Source organism: Anabrus simplex, chromosome 4 (genome assembly GCF_040414725.1).
Source record: "Anabrus simplex isolate iqAnaSimp1 chromosome 4, ASM4041472v1, whole genome shotgun sequence".
Lineage (NCBI taxonomy): Eukaryota > Metazoa > Arthropoda > Insecta > Orthoptera > Tettigoniidae > Anabrus > Anabrus simplex.
Window position 1 is genome coordinate 33,735,968 of NC_090268.1, and position 20,600 is coordinate 33,756,567.

General features: G+C 40.4%; 1 protein-coding gene across 3 annotated transcripts in view; it reads left to right on the top strand.

Moving 5' to 3' along the window:
- LOC136871592 (juvenile hormone esterase) overlaps positions 1-20,600 on the top strand; it is a 128,518-nt gene that overhangs the window by 26,288 nt on the left and 81,630 nt on the right. For 2 of the 3 annotated variants that reach the window (XM_068227163.1, XM_067145032.2), the window contains exon 2: positions 16,051-16,196. In XM_068227163.1, coding sequence (XP_068083264.1) covers positions 16,059-16,196 — 138 coding nt within the window. In that variant the 5' untranslated portion in view covers positions 16,051-16,058. Of the gene's footprint in view, positions 1-15,866; positions 15,959-16,050; positions 16,197-20,600 lie in introns of all 3 variants that reach the window. The other variant, XM_067145033.2, reaches the window with a different exon arrangement.

Consider the following 20,600-nt stretch of genomic DNA (forward strand, 5'->3'; position numbering starts at 1 on the left):
ACTTTGTTATTTAGAGATTATCAACAAAATTACGCGCACTACCATACAGTTTGCATCCGCCTAGACCCCTAGACACTAACTTCGAGGATATCCGCGGATCTGCCGGTCGGTAGATGCAGAGTAGGTCTCAGCGAATACGTGGCCACGGCTTGTCCGTCGCCCAACAGCTCTGCACTCTGAATGGCCAACCGGGCTGAGGAGGGGTGGCCACGGCTCTACCGTGGCTCTACGCCTCTGCATTCGGGAGACGGGACAGGGCTGGACCCACGGCTGGCACCAACCGTTGGCTGTCCTGAGATGGTTTTCTGTGGTTTTCCATTCTCCTGTGCTAAGGCGAATGTCGGGACAGTTCTAGTAGAGGCTACGGCCGCCCACCCCCTCACCTTCTCCGAGCATCTCCTTCACTGTAACAAATCTCCCGGCCTGAGAGACGGCGTTACCGTCTAAGAGGCCCGCCTCCCCCTTCAGGGGAAGAATGAAAACTTTTAGTAGTAGTAGTAGTAGTAGTAGTAGTAGTAGTAGTAGTAGTAGTAGTAGTAGTAGTGGAACTGTGCGGTTAGGGTCGCGCAGCCGTGAGCTTGCATCCGGGAGATAGTGGGTTCGAGCCCCACTGTCGGCAGCCCTGAAGATGGTTTCCTGTGGTTTCCCATTTTCACACCAGGGTCGGTGCGACGTAAATAAAATTCTAAAGAAAGTAGTAGTAGTTATCGGGTTCACATAAAATTAAACATCCTGTGGCTGTGATCATGGTATCAACAGACGCACAAAATATCGACAGTTTTAGAAATTGTATGTGTAATTTAACTGCATGTGAAATCCCTTTCTTTTCTCTCTTTCGCGCGCGCGCGCGCGCGCACACACACACACACACACACACACACACACACACACACACACACACCCCTTTCATGGTCATCCTCTTTACCTGATCAATTCTTCGAGCGGTTGGAACTCTTCCTCTGTCTTTCTTTAAAGCTTAAGGCAATATATATTATACAATAGTGGCGATTATTGTGGGGAGGGGGGAATGCCATGCCCATCCGCCACTTTGTGTAGAAAAAATCAATTTTCATTCCATTTCAGCCGCCTGAAACTGGGAATTATTAAAAAAAAGAAGCAATTTGTACAAACCCTGATGTCATTTCAGCTAATTTTTTCCTTCAGTTTATTTAATTATTAAGAAAAATACTTTGCAGAAATACACACAAAACGTCGTTCGTCACGGCTAACCGAATTTTACAGCACCACAGCAAGTAGTGGAGGCCCACGGAACAATGTGGAGCATGTCCTGCGACAAAGGGTAGCAGGGGTATATTTTTGCCAAGGTCACCCACTTGCCTTCGTCAATCTGGCAATCCCACTCAGTCAATGTGTCAGTTAGTGTGTAGTCAAATACTAAATTACTTTTGAATTGTATAATCACTCCGTACTTCTATTTAATTGTAATACATGCATAATTATTGTTCGTTTAGTGAAAGTTTTATTGTATAGTACTATTATTACTGCACTTAGGTTGGTACACCACCAACCTCTATCGAAATTCGCTCAGGGAGCACCAAAAACTTGCCATTTTGTAGCAATTTCTTTCAATTTTGATGTCTACCCCCTTTCCCTCTCCCCGTGTGATATCCTTGGACCTGGGGGCTTTTTGTTGTCTATAAATTTTTGTGGCCCCCCCACCACTTCTAATTCCCAATCGCCGCTACTGTAATCTGTATATAACCTGTAATAATAATAATAATAATAATAATAATAATAATAATAATAATAATAATAATAGTAATAATAATAATAATAATTTCATGTGGCTATTTCTAGCCGAGTGCAGCCCTTGTAAGGCAGACCCTCCGATGAGGGTGGGCGGCATCTGCCATGTGTAGGAAACTGCGTGTTATTGTGGTGGAGGATAGTGTTATGTGTGGTGTGTGTGAGTTGAAGGGATGTTGGGGGCAGCACAAACACCCAGCCCCTGGGCCATTGAAATTAACCAATGAAGGTTAAAATCCCCGACCCGGCCGGGAATCGAACCCGGGACCCTCTGAACCAAAGGCCAGTACGCTGACCTTCAGCCAATGAGTCGGACTTATACAACCTGTAATATAAAAAGTTGTGTCTGTTCATTGCTCAGAATTTCTGTATTGGTCGTGTCCACAGTAAGAAGGAAATGCAATTCTTTTTTTTTTTAATTTCCGTTCTCTCTGTCTGTCTTTCTGTCTGTCTGTCTGTCTGTTTGTCTGTACACATCATGAAAAAATAGCTAAACAGTATTTAATGGAAATCTGTATATTAAGTCGGGGAACGAGGCGCTATACTTTAGGCTATATACAATTGTATATATGTTGGGTGAAATTGTAGTGTAGGGAAAAACCTAAAATTTCATTCTCAGATATTTGTGTTATTAGTGGTTCTGTTAAGTACTACATACAAAAGTTATAAAGAATACAATTTCCAATCATCTACCGTATTGGCTATGTTAACAGGCATTTTTTAGGCATTTGTTGCTTAATTCATATCTACGCTGAGCATCACTGGCATGGAAATATTGTTGGTGGTGGTTTCTATTGTGGTTGTCTTAAGGTGAAAACCATGTGGTCATCAGCCCATATCGACAAGGAAAATTTTTAGGTTGTATGATAACTCACATCAGCAGGTTTCAAAGCATTCAGTACACATCAAGGAACTACATTCAGTACGATGAACAATAATTTGGTCACTTCAAAGTTATTTACTTGACGAGATCTGCCATCTTAACTGAGAACAAAAACAAAAGACATTCAAAATGCCAAAACACAACATTCTCTATAGAAGTTCAGATAACTTTACATCCTCCCACCTTGAGTTGTGGATCAACTCAACAGTGATCATAGATTTAGTCTCTCAGGTACTTTAACCCAAATGTCCATCTCTTGTTGTGTAACCAGAGACTTCCTGTTCTTTTCTCCCAGTTTTATCAACAACATGATTACATTCTTCATCTTGATTGGAAGATTCCTCAACAAAACTCCTCAAGCCGTCAGATGTGGATACCTCCAAGGGGTAAAGTCTCTGTACAGGTCGAGTCACTTCTCCATTAGCCGTATGTAGCTTAACCACTCTCACAACTCCATCTCGACGAGGGATGATCTTGGTGACTCTGCCAAGAGGCCAATCCAGATGCTTCAGGGAATCACTGCCAACAAGGACTATGTTTCCTACTCTGACTGTGGGTTGACTCCTCTTCGTAGACTTAATTTGTACCAGTTGTCCCAGATACTCACTTGGGAATCTGCTTCGTAGGTCTCTCTGGAGTGATTGTCTATATCTTACTCTTCGGTTCAAACTACAATGATCAGCTTGATCATAAACTGGTAGACCCATTTCTTTAACATCTTGCAGAAAAAATGCCGGACTTAGAGGAACCAATTCTGAATCTTTCTCAGCAATATATATTAAAAGTCGAGAAGTAATTATGGATTCGCAATCACAAAGGGTAATAAGCCATCTCTTCATAGTTTAGACATGCTTTACCTAATATTCTTTCAAGCAAGTTTTTCGTGATTCTAATAACTTGCTCCCACCAACCACTCCACCAAGCAGCAGTTGGGGAATTGAATCTCCGTTCAATATGATGAGCAGTACCGTGTTTCACAATCAGACCCCAATCTAGTGATTTTAGTTTGTTTGCAGCTCCAACAAAGTTCGTACCATTATATGAGTAGATAATAGAACATCTTCCACTTTGGGCTACAACCCTTCGTAAGGTTAACAAAAATGATTATGTTGAGAGTGATGTCACTAACTCCAGGTGCACTGCATGATAGACTGCACAAGTGAATATACAGACCCAAGCCTTCTCATTATTTTTAAGGAACAGAGGACCAGCTATATCTAATCCGGTTATCTCAAAGACAGCTGCATCTCTTATTCTGGATTCTGGAAGTGGTGCATTTACTGGCATGTAAAGGAACTCCTGCAAAACAAAATTCCGGTACCTTGGAGAGTCTGAAAATCATCAAAGTGCGACTAAAAACCAATAATGATGTAGAATAAAACTATTATGTTTCAATTTACTGTAATTGTAATCTTTTACAAAAACTGTTAATATACCAGGCGAGTTGGCCATGCGGTTAGGAGCGCGCAGCTGTGAGCTCGCATCTGGGAAATAGTGGGTTCGAACTGCACTGTCGGCAGCTCTGAAGATGGTTTTCCAGGTTTCCCATTTTCACACCAGGCAAATGCTGGGGCTGTACCTTAATTAAGGCCATGGCTGCTTCCTTCCCATTCCTAGGCCTTTCCTGTCCCACCATCTCCATAAGACCTATCTGTGTCGGTGCGACGTAAAGCAAATAGCAAAAAGTTAATACATCCTCCTGCTTCAATACACATACTTTAACATTGTGCCATTGCCTATCATACATGTTCAAGAATCCAGGTATATGTTGTGGAGAGTATGCAGTTGCAAGCACCCGAGCAACGAGTTCTTTGTCTAATTCAGTTGAAGTCTTGTACACTGTCTTACTCTTCTCTAAACAAACGAAAACATACTGCTTGTTGTCACAGCACAGACATTACATTCTGATATGATGGCATATTTAACAGAGAATGTAATATGCACAGTTTTGAAGAATGAGAGCCATAATTCATTTATAAACTTACAGTGCAATTTCTGATTTTGTCAGTCAATGATTTGTTTCAGACACATGTTATCTATAGAAAGACATTTGTTTCAGTCCCCTCTTAACATTCCTAGATGTTGGGGTATTGAATTTTGATTCATCCTGTATACAGAGTGTCTCAAACCTTTTGTGTCAAATTGAAGCAAGTGATAGTGGGTCCACAACCGATTATATTGAGATAGGGAACCAGTGGTCGGAAATGCATATTTATTGTGTTATGGACATACACAGTGTACACTGCATAACAACGTAGCTTATAGTACTTGTTCAAAGTGACAACTGCCAGTCTCAATGCATACATGGCAACGGCGCATGAAGTTCTGCCGCACTCTCTCAAATATCCCTGATGTCTGTTGTACCAGGAGACAGGCAGCTTGGACCCTAGCAAGCAGGTCTTCATTCCTTTCTGCGGGGGCTTCATACATCAATGACTTGACGTAACTCCAGAGGAAAAAGTTCAGAGGTGTGGGATCCAGTGATCATGCTGGCCATGGGAGAGGACCTACCCTTCCAATCCAGAGATGAGGGTACATGTTGTTCAGGTGTTCATAAAATATTAACATCGAAGTTGGGCTCAGAAGGCCAGCGCTTGTACCATTTGAGCTACTCAGCCTGGTGATGTGGATAAAATAAATAAGTAAATAAATAAATAAATATTTATTTTCATTATTAATACTTTAACATCCTGAAGTTACCTTTTATACTTTATAATTAACCTACTCTGATTCTTACAGTAATGCTAGCTACCTATCTTTTGTTCTTAATATTAAGGGGAAAAGAAAACTTAATATAGCCAAGTAGAAATCTATCACATTCTTTCCTATTATAATACTCAGGCTGACACCGTACACTAGTTACACAAGTCCGCTACTGCTGCACTCTAGTAAACAACTGTCTCTCAATGTTCACTCACTAGCACAGAATGTGCTGACATCGCTCTCTGCCCGCTTTTCCTTGAGTCAAGTGGTTTGGTGCACCGTGGTGTTGAAACCACATCCCTTCATGGACAATAAGGGGTACAGTCTCCAGGAACTGTGGCAGCACATCTCGCAGGAACACCAGGTAACGTGGACCAGTCAAATGGGGAGGCAGTAAATAAGGTCCTATTAGGTGATTTTGGACAATGCCCGCCCAAACTTTGACAGAAAATTGTTGCTGGTGGCCACCACTGTGGGTGGCGTGGGGATCGTCTTCAGTCCAGACATAGTTGTTGCCGCTGTTGAAAATACTGTATGGTGGTCAGGGGTGTACGCTGTTTATCACCTGCTGCCTGTTCTAGTGTATAACAGACACCTGGGATCTTTGAGAGAGTGCGGCAGAATCTGCTTGCATCGTTGCAATACATGCATTGAGACTGGTGGTCGTCACTTTCAACAATTGCTGCTGGGCTGAGTGGCTCAGACAGTTGAGGCGCTGGCCTTCTGACTCCAATTTGCCAGCTTCGATCCTGGCTCAGTCCGGTGGTATTTAAAAGTGCTCAAGTACGACAGCCTCGTGTTGGTAGATTTACTGGCACGTAAAAGAACTCCTGCGGGATTAAATTCTGGCACCTCGGTGTCTCTGAAAACCGTAAAAGTAGTTAGTGGGACGTAAATCAAATAACATTATTAATTATTATTATCAACAATTGCTTTGAGCTACGTTGTTGTTATACAGTGTACGCTGTGTTTATCCATAATAAAATAAATATGCATTTCCGACCACTGGTTCCCTATCTCAATATAATCGGTTATGGATCCACTATCACCTGTTTCAGTTTGACCCAAAAGGTTTGAGACACTCTGTATACACGTGTTGGCTTAATGCCAATCCAGGCGCTTGTGCAAATGGAATGTGGCAAACAAATTACATACTGATGGACCATGTGGAGGGGCTAAAAGGAGATTTTATGTTGGACCCAGGGCACAATGTGTTCCTCTTCCTGTTTGTTATGTCTATATATTGTTGATTTTGAGTGTAAAGATTTTCTTACAGTCAAACATTTAACTGTCAGTATTGTAGGACCTGATTGTAGCAATGAGGTTGAGGGAGATTGCTTCTCTGATGTAGGCAATCACCATGTTGCGTTAGAGGTTGCTCTCACTGAGCCTCATGTTTACAGGTAGGAGGATGTCCTCACACCATACCAGTACCTATGTTCTTGTTCTGTCTGAGATCACCCTCATTGAAACACTGTTGTATGAGTGTGTAGGTAGCTTACTCCTTCTTGTACCTGCATTATTCTTTGTTATGGGGGATGTAGTTTGCTACTCTCTCTCCGTATGTATGTTATTATTAGACCTGGGATTTTAGGCTCTAAAAAAATTAGTTTTAGGCACCTAAAATAGGCTTTTAAAACAAGTATATAGGCTTTTAAAAGAGAAAATAGGCACTTAAAATATATTTTTAAAATGTGTGGATAGGCAGGAAATAAGACTTTAAAATATTACAATATACACTTAAACTGTAACGTGATACTTTTTTACTTTAACAAACGTGGTATCCCTATTCTTAACCGAAATAACAGCAAAATTAAGACAGAATAAAAAAGACATTTATCAAAAACAACATAAAAAGCCATGTGTCCAAAAAAGTTATGGATTTTATGATATATCATTATCAGTACTGATCTAAAACCTTAATACTAAAATCACTGCACACAATTACAGCACTGTAGGCATCCAATAACGGTGTAAACGCGAATGGAGTGCTTTTTTAATTTTTATTATTTGTGAGGAACATTCCTACAGTACTTTCATTCGTAGTTTGCTTTACGTGCGACCAGTATCCAGTAATCGGGAGATAGTGGGTTCGAGCCCCACTGTCGGCAGCCCTGAAGATAGTTTTACGTGGTTTCCCATTTTCATACCAGGCAAATGCCGGGGCTGTACCTTAATTAAGGCCACGGCCGCTTCCTTCCAATTCCTAGGGCTTTCCCATTCCATCATCGCCGTAAGACATATCTGTCGGTGTGACGTAAAGCAAATAGCAAAATAGTTTGCTTTACAGTACATAATAATAATCTTCTCCAAATTTTCCACAGTCAGGCTGTGTCTTTTGACTGTTAAAATCATTTTGAAAGCAGAAAAAGGGCGCTCCACACTCACAGATGTTAGAGGGGCATAGGAAAATTTACCTACATTTTTCTATTCAATTTCACTTGGTAAGTCTACCTTTTCCCCATCCATTACCTGACATACCCTTTTCAGCACTGAATAACCTGGATTCTTCTGCAGTACACTAAACCACTTGTCTCTTATTTTATCCCCTACCTTGCCCCTAGCACTTTGTGTGTTATTCTCAGCTTCCTCAATTACAGAAAATTGCTGTTTGAGACTGTTTCCTTTTTCCTCCATTTTTGTAATGGTGACTGGAAGAAATGAAAAATTTGCCTGAATATACGCAATGTCTCTCTGAACACTGGAACAATCATTTAACAGCTTTTTGACAGCCGACACACATGCAGAGTTGTCCGTTAAAGGAAAATCGTCTATCACAGTCATGATTTCCTCAAGATGTTCTGCATAATACAGGGCAGCTTCCATCCAGGAACCCCAACGGGTGATGATTGGCTGTGGTGGAAGGGGAATAGAGGGGAGTTTCTCTCAAAAGATGGCTATTCTTGACGGACCCTTACAGAACACTTTCTTTATTGTTGAAATGAGAGTATTTACTGCAGGAAACTCGGCCCTAACTGTTTCTGCGAGTCTGTGCAAAGCATGGGCCATGCAGGTAACATGAATTAAAGAAGAATAGAAAGTTTTGAGGAGAGGTGCAGTGGCAGTTCTGTAGGAAGCAGCATCGGAGACAAGGAGGAGGACTTGGAATCATCAACACTCCCAGGATACAACAATTGCAACCCCTTGTTGATGAAATATGCAATGCTTTGACTCTTGACTTTCTCAAGCTGTTTAAAGCAAAGAAGGTGAGCGGTAGATGCCTGATTGGGTTCCAGTTTTCCTACTATAGGGTTAGCAATGTAGCTGCCCACAGAGTCGGTGGTTTCGTCCACACACAACCATATGCAAAATTCCCCAATATCTTCCCTGATTGACAAAATGACCTCATTGTAACAAATATCTAAGTAGTTCTTTAATGTAGATGCGAATGGGATGTGCTGCTTGGTGTATTTCTGTAAAAAAAAAAATCTTTGAAAACCGGATTATGCACAGCATTCCAGGGGGTATTTGCTGCAACTAGGGCTCTACACATATCAGCATAGAAATCATTATGGGTTGTAGGAGATATTGTGCGTGCGTGCGTGCGTGCGTGTGTGTGTGTGTGTGTGTGTGTGTGTAGAGGCTGTCAAATGTTACTTTTCATGGCTGCTTTAGCATTGTGACTGGCAGTATCTGTATGCTGCTGAAGGTGGCATTTTTCTCATGTGAAATCTAAAACACAATAAAGTGATGTCAATTAGAGACTAAGATGAGGAATAGAAAAGGCGAGCTATTGAATAAAATTTTTAATTTTGAACTATTTAAATTAAGCCATTATTACTCTAAAGTTAATTAAGAACAAGAACACTACAGTCCCCGAAGGGCCTTGGTTTTCAATAACAGTTGCTGCCCAGCTCATAGCCTGCAGATATTGGGTGGCGTGTGGTCAGCACGATACATCCCTTAGCCGTATTGCCTTGCCTCCATGACCCCTGCCCACTGTAGCTTCTCAATTGTCCTCACGATGCTGGGTCAACATCGTTCCAGACCTCATAGATTTCTAAATTACTGCCGGTCCTGGAAATCGAACCCAGGTCGCCTGGACTAGGTCTCTACAATTAATTAGAGGAGCCAATATCAAAACGTTAGTTTTAGATTAATATAAAATTTAAGATATATGCACATACCTATTTATTGCAGTACTGGCCGAAAATAATCTTGCCATCAAAAGTCATCCCTGGAAATTGTACAAGCCATTGTTGTATAAGCGCACTCTTAGATGATTTCGTTTTAGGCATGATGAACTATATTCACTTAAACAAATGTTCTTTCACTGGCGACTTGACACAGTATGTCCCTTCTTACTACCTGCTCCTTGTTCTTCCTAGATAATCCTCCCCCTTACCCCGTCATTCAACACAGTACGTTCTTTACTACCTGCCTTTTTCTTCCTAGATAATCCTCCCCCTCACCCCGTCATTCGACACAGTACGTCCTTTACTACCTTCTCCTTGTTCTTCCTAGATAATCCTCCCCCTCCACCCTTCATTCAGCATTCCTTTGGTGACAGTTGTCTGGGAAGAGCACATTTCTGTAAAAAAAACCACCCTCTGCTGTTCTGCTCGTTCCAGGGATGTCCACTGTGTGATCGTAAAAATGACAGAAGTTGAAGTTTATTTTTAATGTAGAAAATAGGCATTTTAGGCACTAAAATAGTAAAATAGGCACTAAAGGTCCAAATAGGCATTTTAGGGCACTATAAAACTCTATTAATGTAAGGGATTTATCATGAAACATAAACATATTTTTAAAAAATCATGTTATTTCATAAGGAACGAAATAGACATTTGCCTTAAAATCCCAGGTCTAGTTATTATGGTGTACGTGGTTGTTCTCATCAAACGTCTAGGGGCTGCAATTGATTTCCTTTTCACTGTAGAGCTGGACATCAAAATATGCTTGGAATGAGCTAGGCTGCTAGGGAAGAATAGGAAGAAGCAGAAGAAGAAGAAGAATCTGGGAACACCAGAATATTGACGGAGAGAGTCAGACAGCAAACTCGGCATTTCTACAGTGAAGTTACCAGCAGGACGGTTTGTTACGGAATAAATGAACACCCCTGCAGGGACTGTAACAGGAGAGTCCATTCTGTAGACCAAAACTTAAGCCCTTGTACAAGTGCCATGAATTCCAAGCAGAGCTCTATCTGTGTCATTGTGATGTTAGATGTAGGTTTCAGCAAGCCTGTGTTGTTTTAATGTTTGTCTATCTGAATGTTTTTTTTTTTTTTTTTGCTAGTTGCTTTACGTCGCACCAACACAGATATGTCTTATGGCGACGATGGGACGGGAAAGGGCTAGGAGTTGGAAGGAAGCGGCCATGACCTTAATTAAGGTACAGCCCCAGCATTTGCCTGGTGTAAAAATGGGAAACTACGGAAAACCTTTTTCAGGGCTGCCGACAGTGGGGTTCGAACCTACTATCTCCCGAATACTGGATACTGGCTGCACTTAAGCGACTGCAGCTATCGAGCTCGGTGATGTATATCTGAATGTTATTGTGGTGTCTTATTCATATGGAAGTGGCCATACTGATGTGAGTGGGGCGTAGAAGATGTAAAAATGTGCAGTTTATCGTTTGGTCAGTTATCAAGTGTCGTAGGACTTATGTCCTGTTTTATGGTGGGTTCTGTATCAGTGTTTTCATTCGTGAAAGGTGAATAAATAATTTTATGGTGGATTTATCATCTACCGTCACTTTGTCCCAAGGCGAATTTTCATAATTCTTCAATTTCCTATAAAATCCCACTGAACTGTCAGTCGTGTAGTCCAGTAGGTTGGACATTTTTGTCTTGGTATGTAGTTTGAGCACTGGTATGCATCTGTTTACTTACGGTGCTTGTCTCAGAGTCTACTTATGTATTCACTGCAGTCTCTGGAATAGGTTATGGACTAACTTTTCCCAGACTGGGACGGTATAATTTTGTGCAGGTCTGATGAGTATCTTGTAGATTAGCAAGATGTATCTCATGGGAAGTGTGTGTCATGTGCCAAGTAGTGGGTACAGATGAGCAACAACTGTTTTTATGTGTTTTCTGTGTGATAATATTTTATCAAGAGTAACCCCTAGGTACTTCTATGATAGTGCCATGTAGTCGGGTATGCTGGAGGTTTCTTGTGAGACTACATGAAGTCTAATCTTTGATGAGTTGGTTTATTCCTCAGTTTGTATACCAGTTCTGGAGCTGATTTAAGTTTTGTAGTTTATTAATCACATGGTCTAATTTTCTGGACTAGGCAAGTACTGCTGTATCATCTGCAAATAGAGTAAGACATTATGTGTTATTTGGGAATGTTGTTGGTAAAATAATAGAAAATGAGGCCAATGAGATTGCCTTGCTGGTCTCTCTCTCTCTCTCTCTCTCTCTCTCTCTCTCTCTCTATATATATGCATATTTTAATCTGCGACTGTACTCCAGAAATGGTAGTCTCAAAAGGTTATACTTTTGAGATAGCTGTGTAAGTAATGTAGTGTCATGGGAAAGTAGTTTACTTAGTTTATCAGTCTGGTGTCCCGTACTCTAAGGTGCACCAATCTAAGGAATTAATTTCACACTACTAAGTACGCTGATAATCGGGCCATAATGTCCTGCTCCATATTAATGTTGTTAATCAGGGCCTCCAAAGCATCAAAACTGACATTTCAGATGCTGAAGGTCACAAATCTACTACGCTGTCCTAGCAGGGGGAGTGGTGATACTCCCACGTGGCGCGTCCCAGCTCGCTTATAGGCGGGTCCTAACTGGCTTTCTGGTGGACTTGAGCGAAAAAAAATAGCTCACGCGGACCAAACACACAACTCCCTGTGGGTGGGGGATGCAGATGAAGAATACACACCCGGTATCCCATGCAGTTAAAAAGGGCAACCAAGGGAGGATGAATTTTGAACCATGAGATTACTTGTGATTGTTACTATCACGCAAGGAACACCGTGAGTTGCCTTATCTTGCTATTAGTACCAGTATGTGAGGAATACCATGGGTTTGTGGGTGGATCACTGTGGGTTTACAGTAACAGTCTGTGTCGGTGCGACGTAAAGCCCCTAGCAAAAAAAACAGTAACAGTCTATAGTATCCGCCAATATAACGGAGGCTTCCCTTGTCCAGGTTCGGTTGGAACACCCCAAGGAGAAAAGGAGGCTAATCTCACTGGGGTGTTTCAGCATCTGGTTGTGGACAACATGGGTCTGCGTTTCAAGGAACACTACGGGACTGGGCATTGCCTGTGATTAGTACCACTATATGAGCAATGTCGTGGGTCTGCCTTGCCTGTGATTAGTATCACTATGCGAGGAATATCATGGGTTTGCGTTGCCTATAAGTGGCGCCATTATGTGAGAAGCGCCATAGGTCTGCATTACATGTGCGTAGTACATTACCTGGAGTAGTGCCTCAATGTGTGCAACACTGTGAGTTTACGTTACTTGTGATTAATACCGATACATGAGAAATACTATGGTTCTACTTTACTTAGCGTAAGTACCACATGTTGATCCACATAGATGAGTTGTCAATGTAAAATAGAGCCCATGTACAGCAGTGGCGAAGCTATTAGTTAATTAATGGGTAGGCAGGAAATCTTACCCTAAAGTTTCTTTTCGAGGAGTTCCATAAGTTGAGTTTTCTTGGTTGTAAAATTGTCAATAACACGATCCTTCAATACTTGATCACTCATCAATTCCTTCACAAGCATTTTCTCGATAGAAATGGTACTAAGACTGCTGAGTCTTTCAATGTTCATTGAATTACGCAGAATTGTTTTTATCCTCTTCAGAGTGATCATACTCCTTACAGAGGAAGCCGTGTTTTTTTGCTAGCAGCTTTACGTTGCACCGACACAGATAGGTCTTATGGCGACGATGGGATAGGAAAGGCCTAGGAGTTGGAAGGAAGCAGCCGTGGCCTTAATTAAGGTACAGCCCCAGCATTTGCCTGGTGTGAAAATGGGAATCCACGGAAAACCATCTTCAGGGCTGCCGACATTGGGATTCGAATCCACTATCTCCCAGATGCAAGATCACAGCCGCGTGCGCCTAACCGCACAGCCAACTTGCCCGGTACAGGAAATGTTAATATTAAATGAATCAATTTGATACTTCCTCATACACTGGTTCGAGGTCATTGAGGACAATATAATGTAATTTTTTTGAGGGGACAAATGTTTTTCTAGATCGGAATAAATATTAATCAATCATTTTCTAATCTTTCCCTATTAAAAAGGGATAAATGTTCATAAGACTGCTCAGTTTAATAGCAGGGAAGCTCTCTTTGTAAACTGTGAACTGATTTGGATCTGACAACTCAACAAACCGGATGCTTTCAAAATCGCCAAACCGTATTTCCATTTGCATAATTAAGGTGTCACCACCAAACAAAACACACGTGTAACGAAAAAGGTTCTTGGTTTCGGAACAGGCTGTTAACCACGAATATCGTGTATACCAAGAAAATTGAAATTTTCTCGCTACTTTACCGTCAAAATAATTAATAAGTTAATAACCAGATTAGGCATACATCTTTTGTATTTGGATTCATACTTCTCTTCGTAAGTCCAAGATGAGAACGGTTTATGTTTTAAAGAGTTCAAAAGACTCGTTAAGTTCCCGAAGGGGCCTACATCACATATCATTTCAATGCGATTTTCAACCGGATGATGTCAGTCTCGTTTTACGCAACTAACAGTCCATGTCTGAATTGTTACAAATAAAGCCAATAACCTAATGCATGGATTTCCCACTAATTCCAAAGAAAAGCACACACTTAACAATAGGGTACCGCTACTTCATTGTCACCTTCGCGCTGGGAATTACTACGCTCTCAAATAACACATGAGGCTTGCCTCTCTGGGGTCTAGACTTTGTGGTGAGAGGAGTGCGGGCGGTAAACCTACCTTCCCTTCAGCACCCTGCGCCAGTCGTCAAGCTGACTGAAGGGAAACAAAACAAAAAATCCTGGGTGAGACAACTTACAGACTGCCTCCCAGTCAGAACAAGTGGTCTGCTGTCGCCATCTAGCGGGCGATTAGCGAAGCACATCATCTGCTGTCATCATGTAGCACATATAAAAGAGATTATTGTTGATTTAACACAATAACAACAGCAGATAAATTTGTTACGATATTTATGTTTAATCGTATTTCATAGGGTAGGCATTGCCTCAAATGACTCCAAGTAGTTTCGCCACTGATGTACAGTAAACTGTAAAAATGAAAGAAGAAACAAATGGCATTGCTTTTGAAACTAAACTCTAGTAATAATACAACCATCAACACTGTTTTTAACATAATGGGTTTGATATTTTATAATTTTAACCCTTACCTACTATAAGAGGTGACTGAATGGGATAACTTCACGCAGGTTCTTCTTGAGAATGTAGGTTGGCGACCATGGCAGCCAAAGCTGTGCCTGGTATTGCTTCCACTTATGCCTAGTTCCTCACCTGCGATTTTCCTATTCGATCTCCCTTGGTCAACTCTTGTCTTCTATCAACCTTGATGATGTCAGGCTGAGTGGCTTAGACGGTTGAGGCGCTGGCTTTCTGACTCCAACTTGGCAGGTTCGATCCTGGCTCAGTCCGGTGGTATTTGAATGTGCTCAAATATGTCAACCTTGTGTCAGTAGATTTACTGGCACGTAAAAGAACTCCTGCGGGACTAAATTCCGGCACCTTGGAGTCTCTGAAAACCATAAAAGAATAGTTAGTGGGACGTAAAGCAAATAATATTATTATTATTATTATTATTATTATTATTATTATTATTATTATTATTATTATTATTATTATTATTATTATTATTATTATTATTATTATTATTATTATTATTATTATTATTATCAACCTTGATGGTATTAGATTTATGAGTAGGGGCCGATGACCTTCAATGTTAGACCCCTTTAAACAACAATCATCATCATCATCATCATCATCATCATCATCATCATCATCATCATCATCATCAGATTTATGAGCCTCTTTCATTTTTGTGCCTTTCGTGGCTGTTCCCTTTCCTGTACCTTCATTCTTCAAAGGATCAGAACGTTTCTATTTTTTCCTTGCATTCTCATGATTTTACCCCTAGCAGCACAAGATTCATAGATTTTGATAATGTAAGAGGAAGGTGATCTCCTTTCTGGAATGAGCGATAATAAGACCTTTCTTCCAATCATCTGGTATAAAGTTCTCTCTCCATATGGGTTTGATTGCTCTGCACATCCACAACACACTGGCTGGCCTAAGTGCTTGATTATATCCACGTTAAGCTTGCTCTAATTCTGCTTGAATTTATACTTCTCTATTGCTTGTGATTTCAAACGAGTGGTTCTGTTGCAGTTTAATCTGGATTAAATGCTATTTCACTATCAATGTGTTCATTGACTCTGATTCTCTCTTATTTCTTATGATACTGTAAAACAATTTTTTTGTGTTATCAGATTTCAGCCAGCTTGTTGTTTTGACTTCTGCTTTTCCATTTGTATCATTTTCTTAACTTTGTCTTTTCTCTTGGTACACTTTCAGTTTCTCCACAATCTCTTGGAGATCTCCAATTTTTTCTTCTCAAATAAAAGTTCACTGCGGAAATTTAGCTAGGAAGAAAGGTTACAAAATCGGTGAGCTCTGTGCTATTTCCCTTTGTCCCTGCACTATAAATAAATAAATAAAATTTTATGGATTCTATGACATAAAGAAAAATAAATTTCAGATTCCAGCATGACTGAATTAGTCACAGTTCATATATCCGAGGGAACTGTGAGAGGAGCGAAGGCGAGGTCTAAGTCAGGAGGAACCTACTACAGCTTTAAAGGAATCCCTTATGCTAAGCCGCCTCTGGGACCCCTACGCTTCAAGGTAAGTGTTCTTTTGATGTTACATGAAGTATGTTAGTTGTCACCATGAATTACGGTATCTCAATTATTACAGTTTGTGATTTGCTATTTAACTTAAATGTTGTGCCATTTAGTGGTCAGATAAACTGAATCTCTGATAAATAGGTTCCCTTCCACAGTGTAACAAAGGAACGTTAAAAATTAAATAATTGAAAAAGAGGTTCAACCTATTCAGTACATAAAAGAAAGGAATGTAGTGATTACATTCTTATTTAATAGTGATTAGAAATGGGACCGGTTTCGACCTTAGTCCAGGTCATCGTCAGCCGTTCAAAACATAAAAAACAAGAAAAACAATGCATTGTGTTGTAACCAAGGTTGAAATTTACAAACACAACTTTTATTGCTTCACTTTATGATATTTACACAAATAACTGAAATTTATTTTGAAGCAAAAAGGAATATTGAATCTTGAGAAAAGTCTGTCTTTATACAATATGTACAGGTTTACAGTCTTTAGATACACTTCTATCTTGAAAAGATAGTCTTTGTGAATTGACACGTTGATAGTCGAGAACTATCTGGCACACTAACATAAATGTCTTTGAGAGTCCTTGTTTGTTGAAGTGCCTGAATTCCTAAAAAGCAAGTTCAATTGATTGAAGAAATTCCACCTAGCGAAACTAAGGTAGCTTGCATGAATTAGGGAATGAAAATGGCTTGTAAAAGAATTACGGAACATGGGCAGCGGAAACAGGTAAGGGAGCGGTGACCAGAGGTGAAACCTCGTACTGCCAGAAATTCAGTCCACCTGGTCGAAGCACATTTTCAAGAGGAGTAGCCTCCGTGCTCGACGTAGGGTGTATTCTGGAGCTGGACACCGGGCAAGTGGGCGAGTGAGCAGGCAGGGAGCTCCTATTTATAGTACACTCGATGGTCAGGCACGCGCACTGAGGGCTGCGCGTCGAAGCTAGCAGAATGATACACAGGCGCGCGTGCAGCTGGCTGGCTGAGCGAGAAAGGGAGCGCCGGACATACAACACATATGAAAAAGAATAAGTGAACTCTGGATCGGTATAAGATGAAATATAAATTGATGATGGGGGTAGAAATTGTGAGTCCCTTAAAATAAAACAGTACGTAATATTATGAAAGGTAGTACGGCACACGCAATGATAAGTAAAGTCTGTCAATGTTTATGAATAGTGGAGAACGGTCAAATGGGTCAGTTTTTACACTCTGTCAGGTACAAAGTCACAACACTATCGAACAACATATGAAGATCCATAAATATTTTGAAGTCGCAGGCGAATAGATTTATAGAAGCAAACTGCCAGCTCTCGGTGATCAGCGCGGCACATCCAAGGTCATGCGCTGTGGTCTCGAACGCCAAAGTAGAATGGAGAATATCCTGAAGGTCCAGTATTTGCCTCGGTTGCGGGAAGTTAAGTACGTATATATAGAAATATACAACGCAATTCAGTATAATTGAATGAGTAATTGTGCTCCTGCTGAGTTCTTGGAAAACAGTTGACTTGAAAGAACAATTGTAAAGAGAAAAATGTAGTAAAAAGCGCAATATCGGAAAACAAATGAAAACATATATGCACAGTGCGCTATTTTTTAAATTGAAAAAATTTAGGTCATGATTGAAGTAGTCGAAGTTGGCGCAAGACAAGAGTTAAAATTTGAATGAGGAGAACCGAAATGAAGTGATAGTGAAATAAGAGAAGAATAAAGGAAATTGAAGATAAATGGTGCTGAAGAAGGATAAGATAGGGTAATGAAAGAGGGGTAGTTTAGGGTGGGTTATTGGAGGTAGAAAATGTGGGTGAGAACTTTGTAAGGCATGGAAAATAGAATTGGGGTTTTGGAATTTAGAATTTTTGAGAAGAAGAAGAAGAAGAAGAAGAAGAAGGAGAAGGAGGAGGAAAAGAAGAAGAAGAAGAAGAAGAAGAAGAAGAAGAAGATAATATTGCGCTTTTTACTACATTTTTCTCTTTACAATTGTTCTTTCAAGTCAACTGTTTTCCAAGAACTCAGCAGGAGCACAATTACTCATTCAATTATACTGAATTGCGTTGTATATTTCTATATATACGTACTTAACTTCCCGCAACTGAGGCAAATACTGGACCTTCAGGATATTCTCCATTCTACTTTGGCGTTCGAGACCACAGCGCATGACCTTGGATGTGCCGCGCTGATCACCGAGAGCTGGCAGTTTGCTTCTATAAATCTATTCGTCTGCGACTTCAAAATATTTATGGATCTTCATATGTTGTTCGATAGTGTTGTGACTTTGTACCTGACAGAGTGTAAAAACTGACCCATTTGACCGTTCTCCACTATTCATAAACATTGAGAGACTTTACTTATCATTGCGTGTGCCGTACTACCTTTCATAATATTACGTACTGTTTTATTTTAAGTGACTCACAATTTCTATCCCCATCATCAATTTATATTTCATCTTATACCGATCCAGAGTTCACTTATTCTTTTTCATATGCATTGTTTTTCTTGTTTTTTATGTTTTGAACGGCTGACGATGACCTGGACTAGGGTCGAAACCGGTCCCATTTCTAATCACTATTAAATAAGAATGTAATCACTACATTCCTTTCTTTTATGTATTGAATAGGTTGAACCTCTTTTTCAATTATTTAATTTTTAACGTTAATTCTTTCAATACGGAACAATGAAATTTTTATCTTTAAATGTAACAAAGGAAGTTCATAACAAAAGTATGTATTCAAACAATGCTCATAATTTGTTGTAAACTTGAAAATTTATAGGAAGTGGAATAATGGATTGGAAAGATTTGTCAAGGGCAGTTGTCAATAAATTTCCAAGTTCATTGAAAAAATTTAAGAACAGGATAGTTCAACAATTGGTAGGGAATCTGCCACCTGGGTGACAGCCTTAAATGCAGATCATTGATTGATTGATTGATTGATTGACACATATTTTAGGATGAGTTACTTTTATATAGGGAGTATAGTTGGCTTTCACACTTCTGGTCACAGGCCATGGGAATCCCCAAGCCAACGTCATATAGCTTGTGTCAAGCTTGATGTAATAAGAAGTGTTCACAGCTGACACAGCAAATACTTGGCTCTCCAGCTTTTTTTTTTTTTTTTTCCTATCTGCTTTACGCCGCTCCGACACAGACAGGTCTTATGGCGACGACCAGCTCAGTTTGGACTTTAAAAGTGTGTTATTATTATCACAATGGTTAACTTCTCTACAGCACAGAGAATGTTTTGACCAAGTGTTATTTGCACAAGAAGAAGAAACCAGTCAATAGGTGCCTTTTGAAAATTCCGTAGACAGTTTCCTGGTTCTACAGTATCATCAAAACATTACATGCAACAGCTTGTTCACAAGTGGTGATGTTCAGTAACAAATAAAAAAACACAGTGAAGGAGAACAACTCTCACGCAGGAGAGGTTAGGAGATATACAGGCAAGATTACAAGTCAGCCACGTAAGTCGCTTCGGAGAGTGGATCAAGAAATTGGTATTTCACATTCATCAACTTGTAATGCAACAAAATTATTACATTTATGATCTTACTGGACTCATTCAGTCTTACAGATTTCATTTTAAGAATAAGATTTTGCAATTGGCTAATGAATAGTGTTGGCCCTGCGGTCTAGATGTAGTGTACCTGCCTCTCACCCGGAGGCCCCAGTTCAATTGTTGTGCAGGTCTGGGATTTTTGCCTGGTCCTAAGGGTTGGTTCGAGGTCTACTCAGCCTATGTGATTACATTCAGGAGTTATCTGATGGCGAGATGGTGACCCCGATCTAGAAGGCAAAGAATAGCGGCCAAGAGTCACGGCGGTATAACCGTTACATCCATTATGGAGGAAATGCTGTGATTTCAGCTAGTCCATTAGCTGAGAGGTGGCAGCCCCACCAATGGTCTTACTTCCTTCAGGCTAGCAACCCGTCGGAAGGACATTTGACTGCTTTCAAGTCTTGCAAAAAGTAAAATGCAAGACCGTAACGGGTCACATGGCCCAATACTTGGAAGGAAGATGATGATGATGATGAGGATTCGTTGCACTGACAGTATGTCACCTCGTAATCAGCAAACCTTCAGGCTGAGCAGCGGTCACTTAGTAGGCCAAGGCCCATCAGGGCTGTGGTGCCATGGGGTGATTATTTAATTTATGTTGTCCACGATCATGATGGTATCATGGATACAAACTTTCTTTTTATGAGTAACAAAGCATGGTTTCATTTGAGTGGATATGTCAGTTCATAGAACAATAGGATCTGGGATACAGAGAACCTGCACATTTAACAGCCGGGACCTTTTTACTATTTGAAGGTAGGTGTATGGTGCGCTATTAGCGCCTGACGAATTATTGGTCAGATATATATTTTCAGGACATGATTACTTCCGACTGTTATATT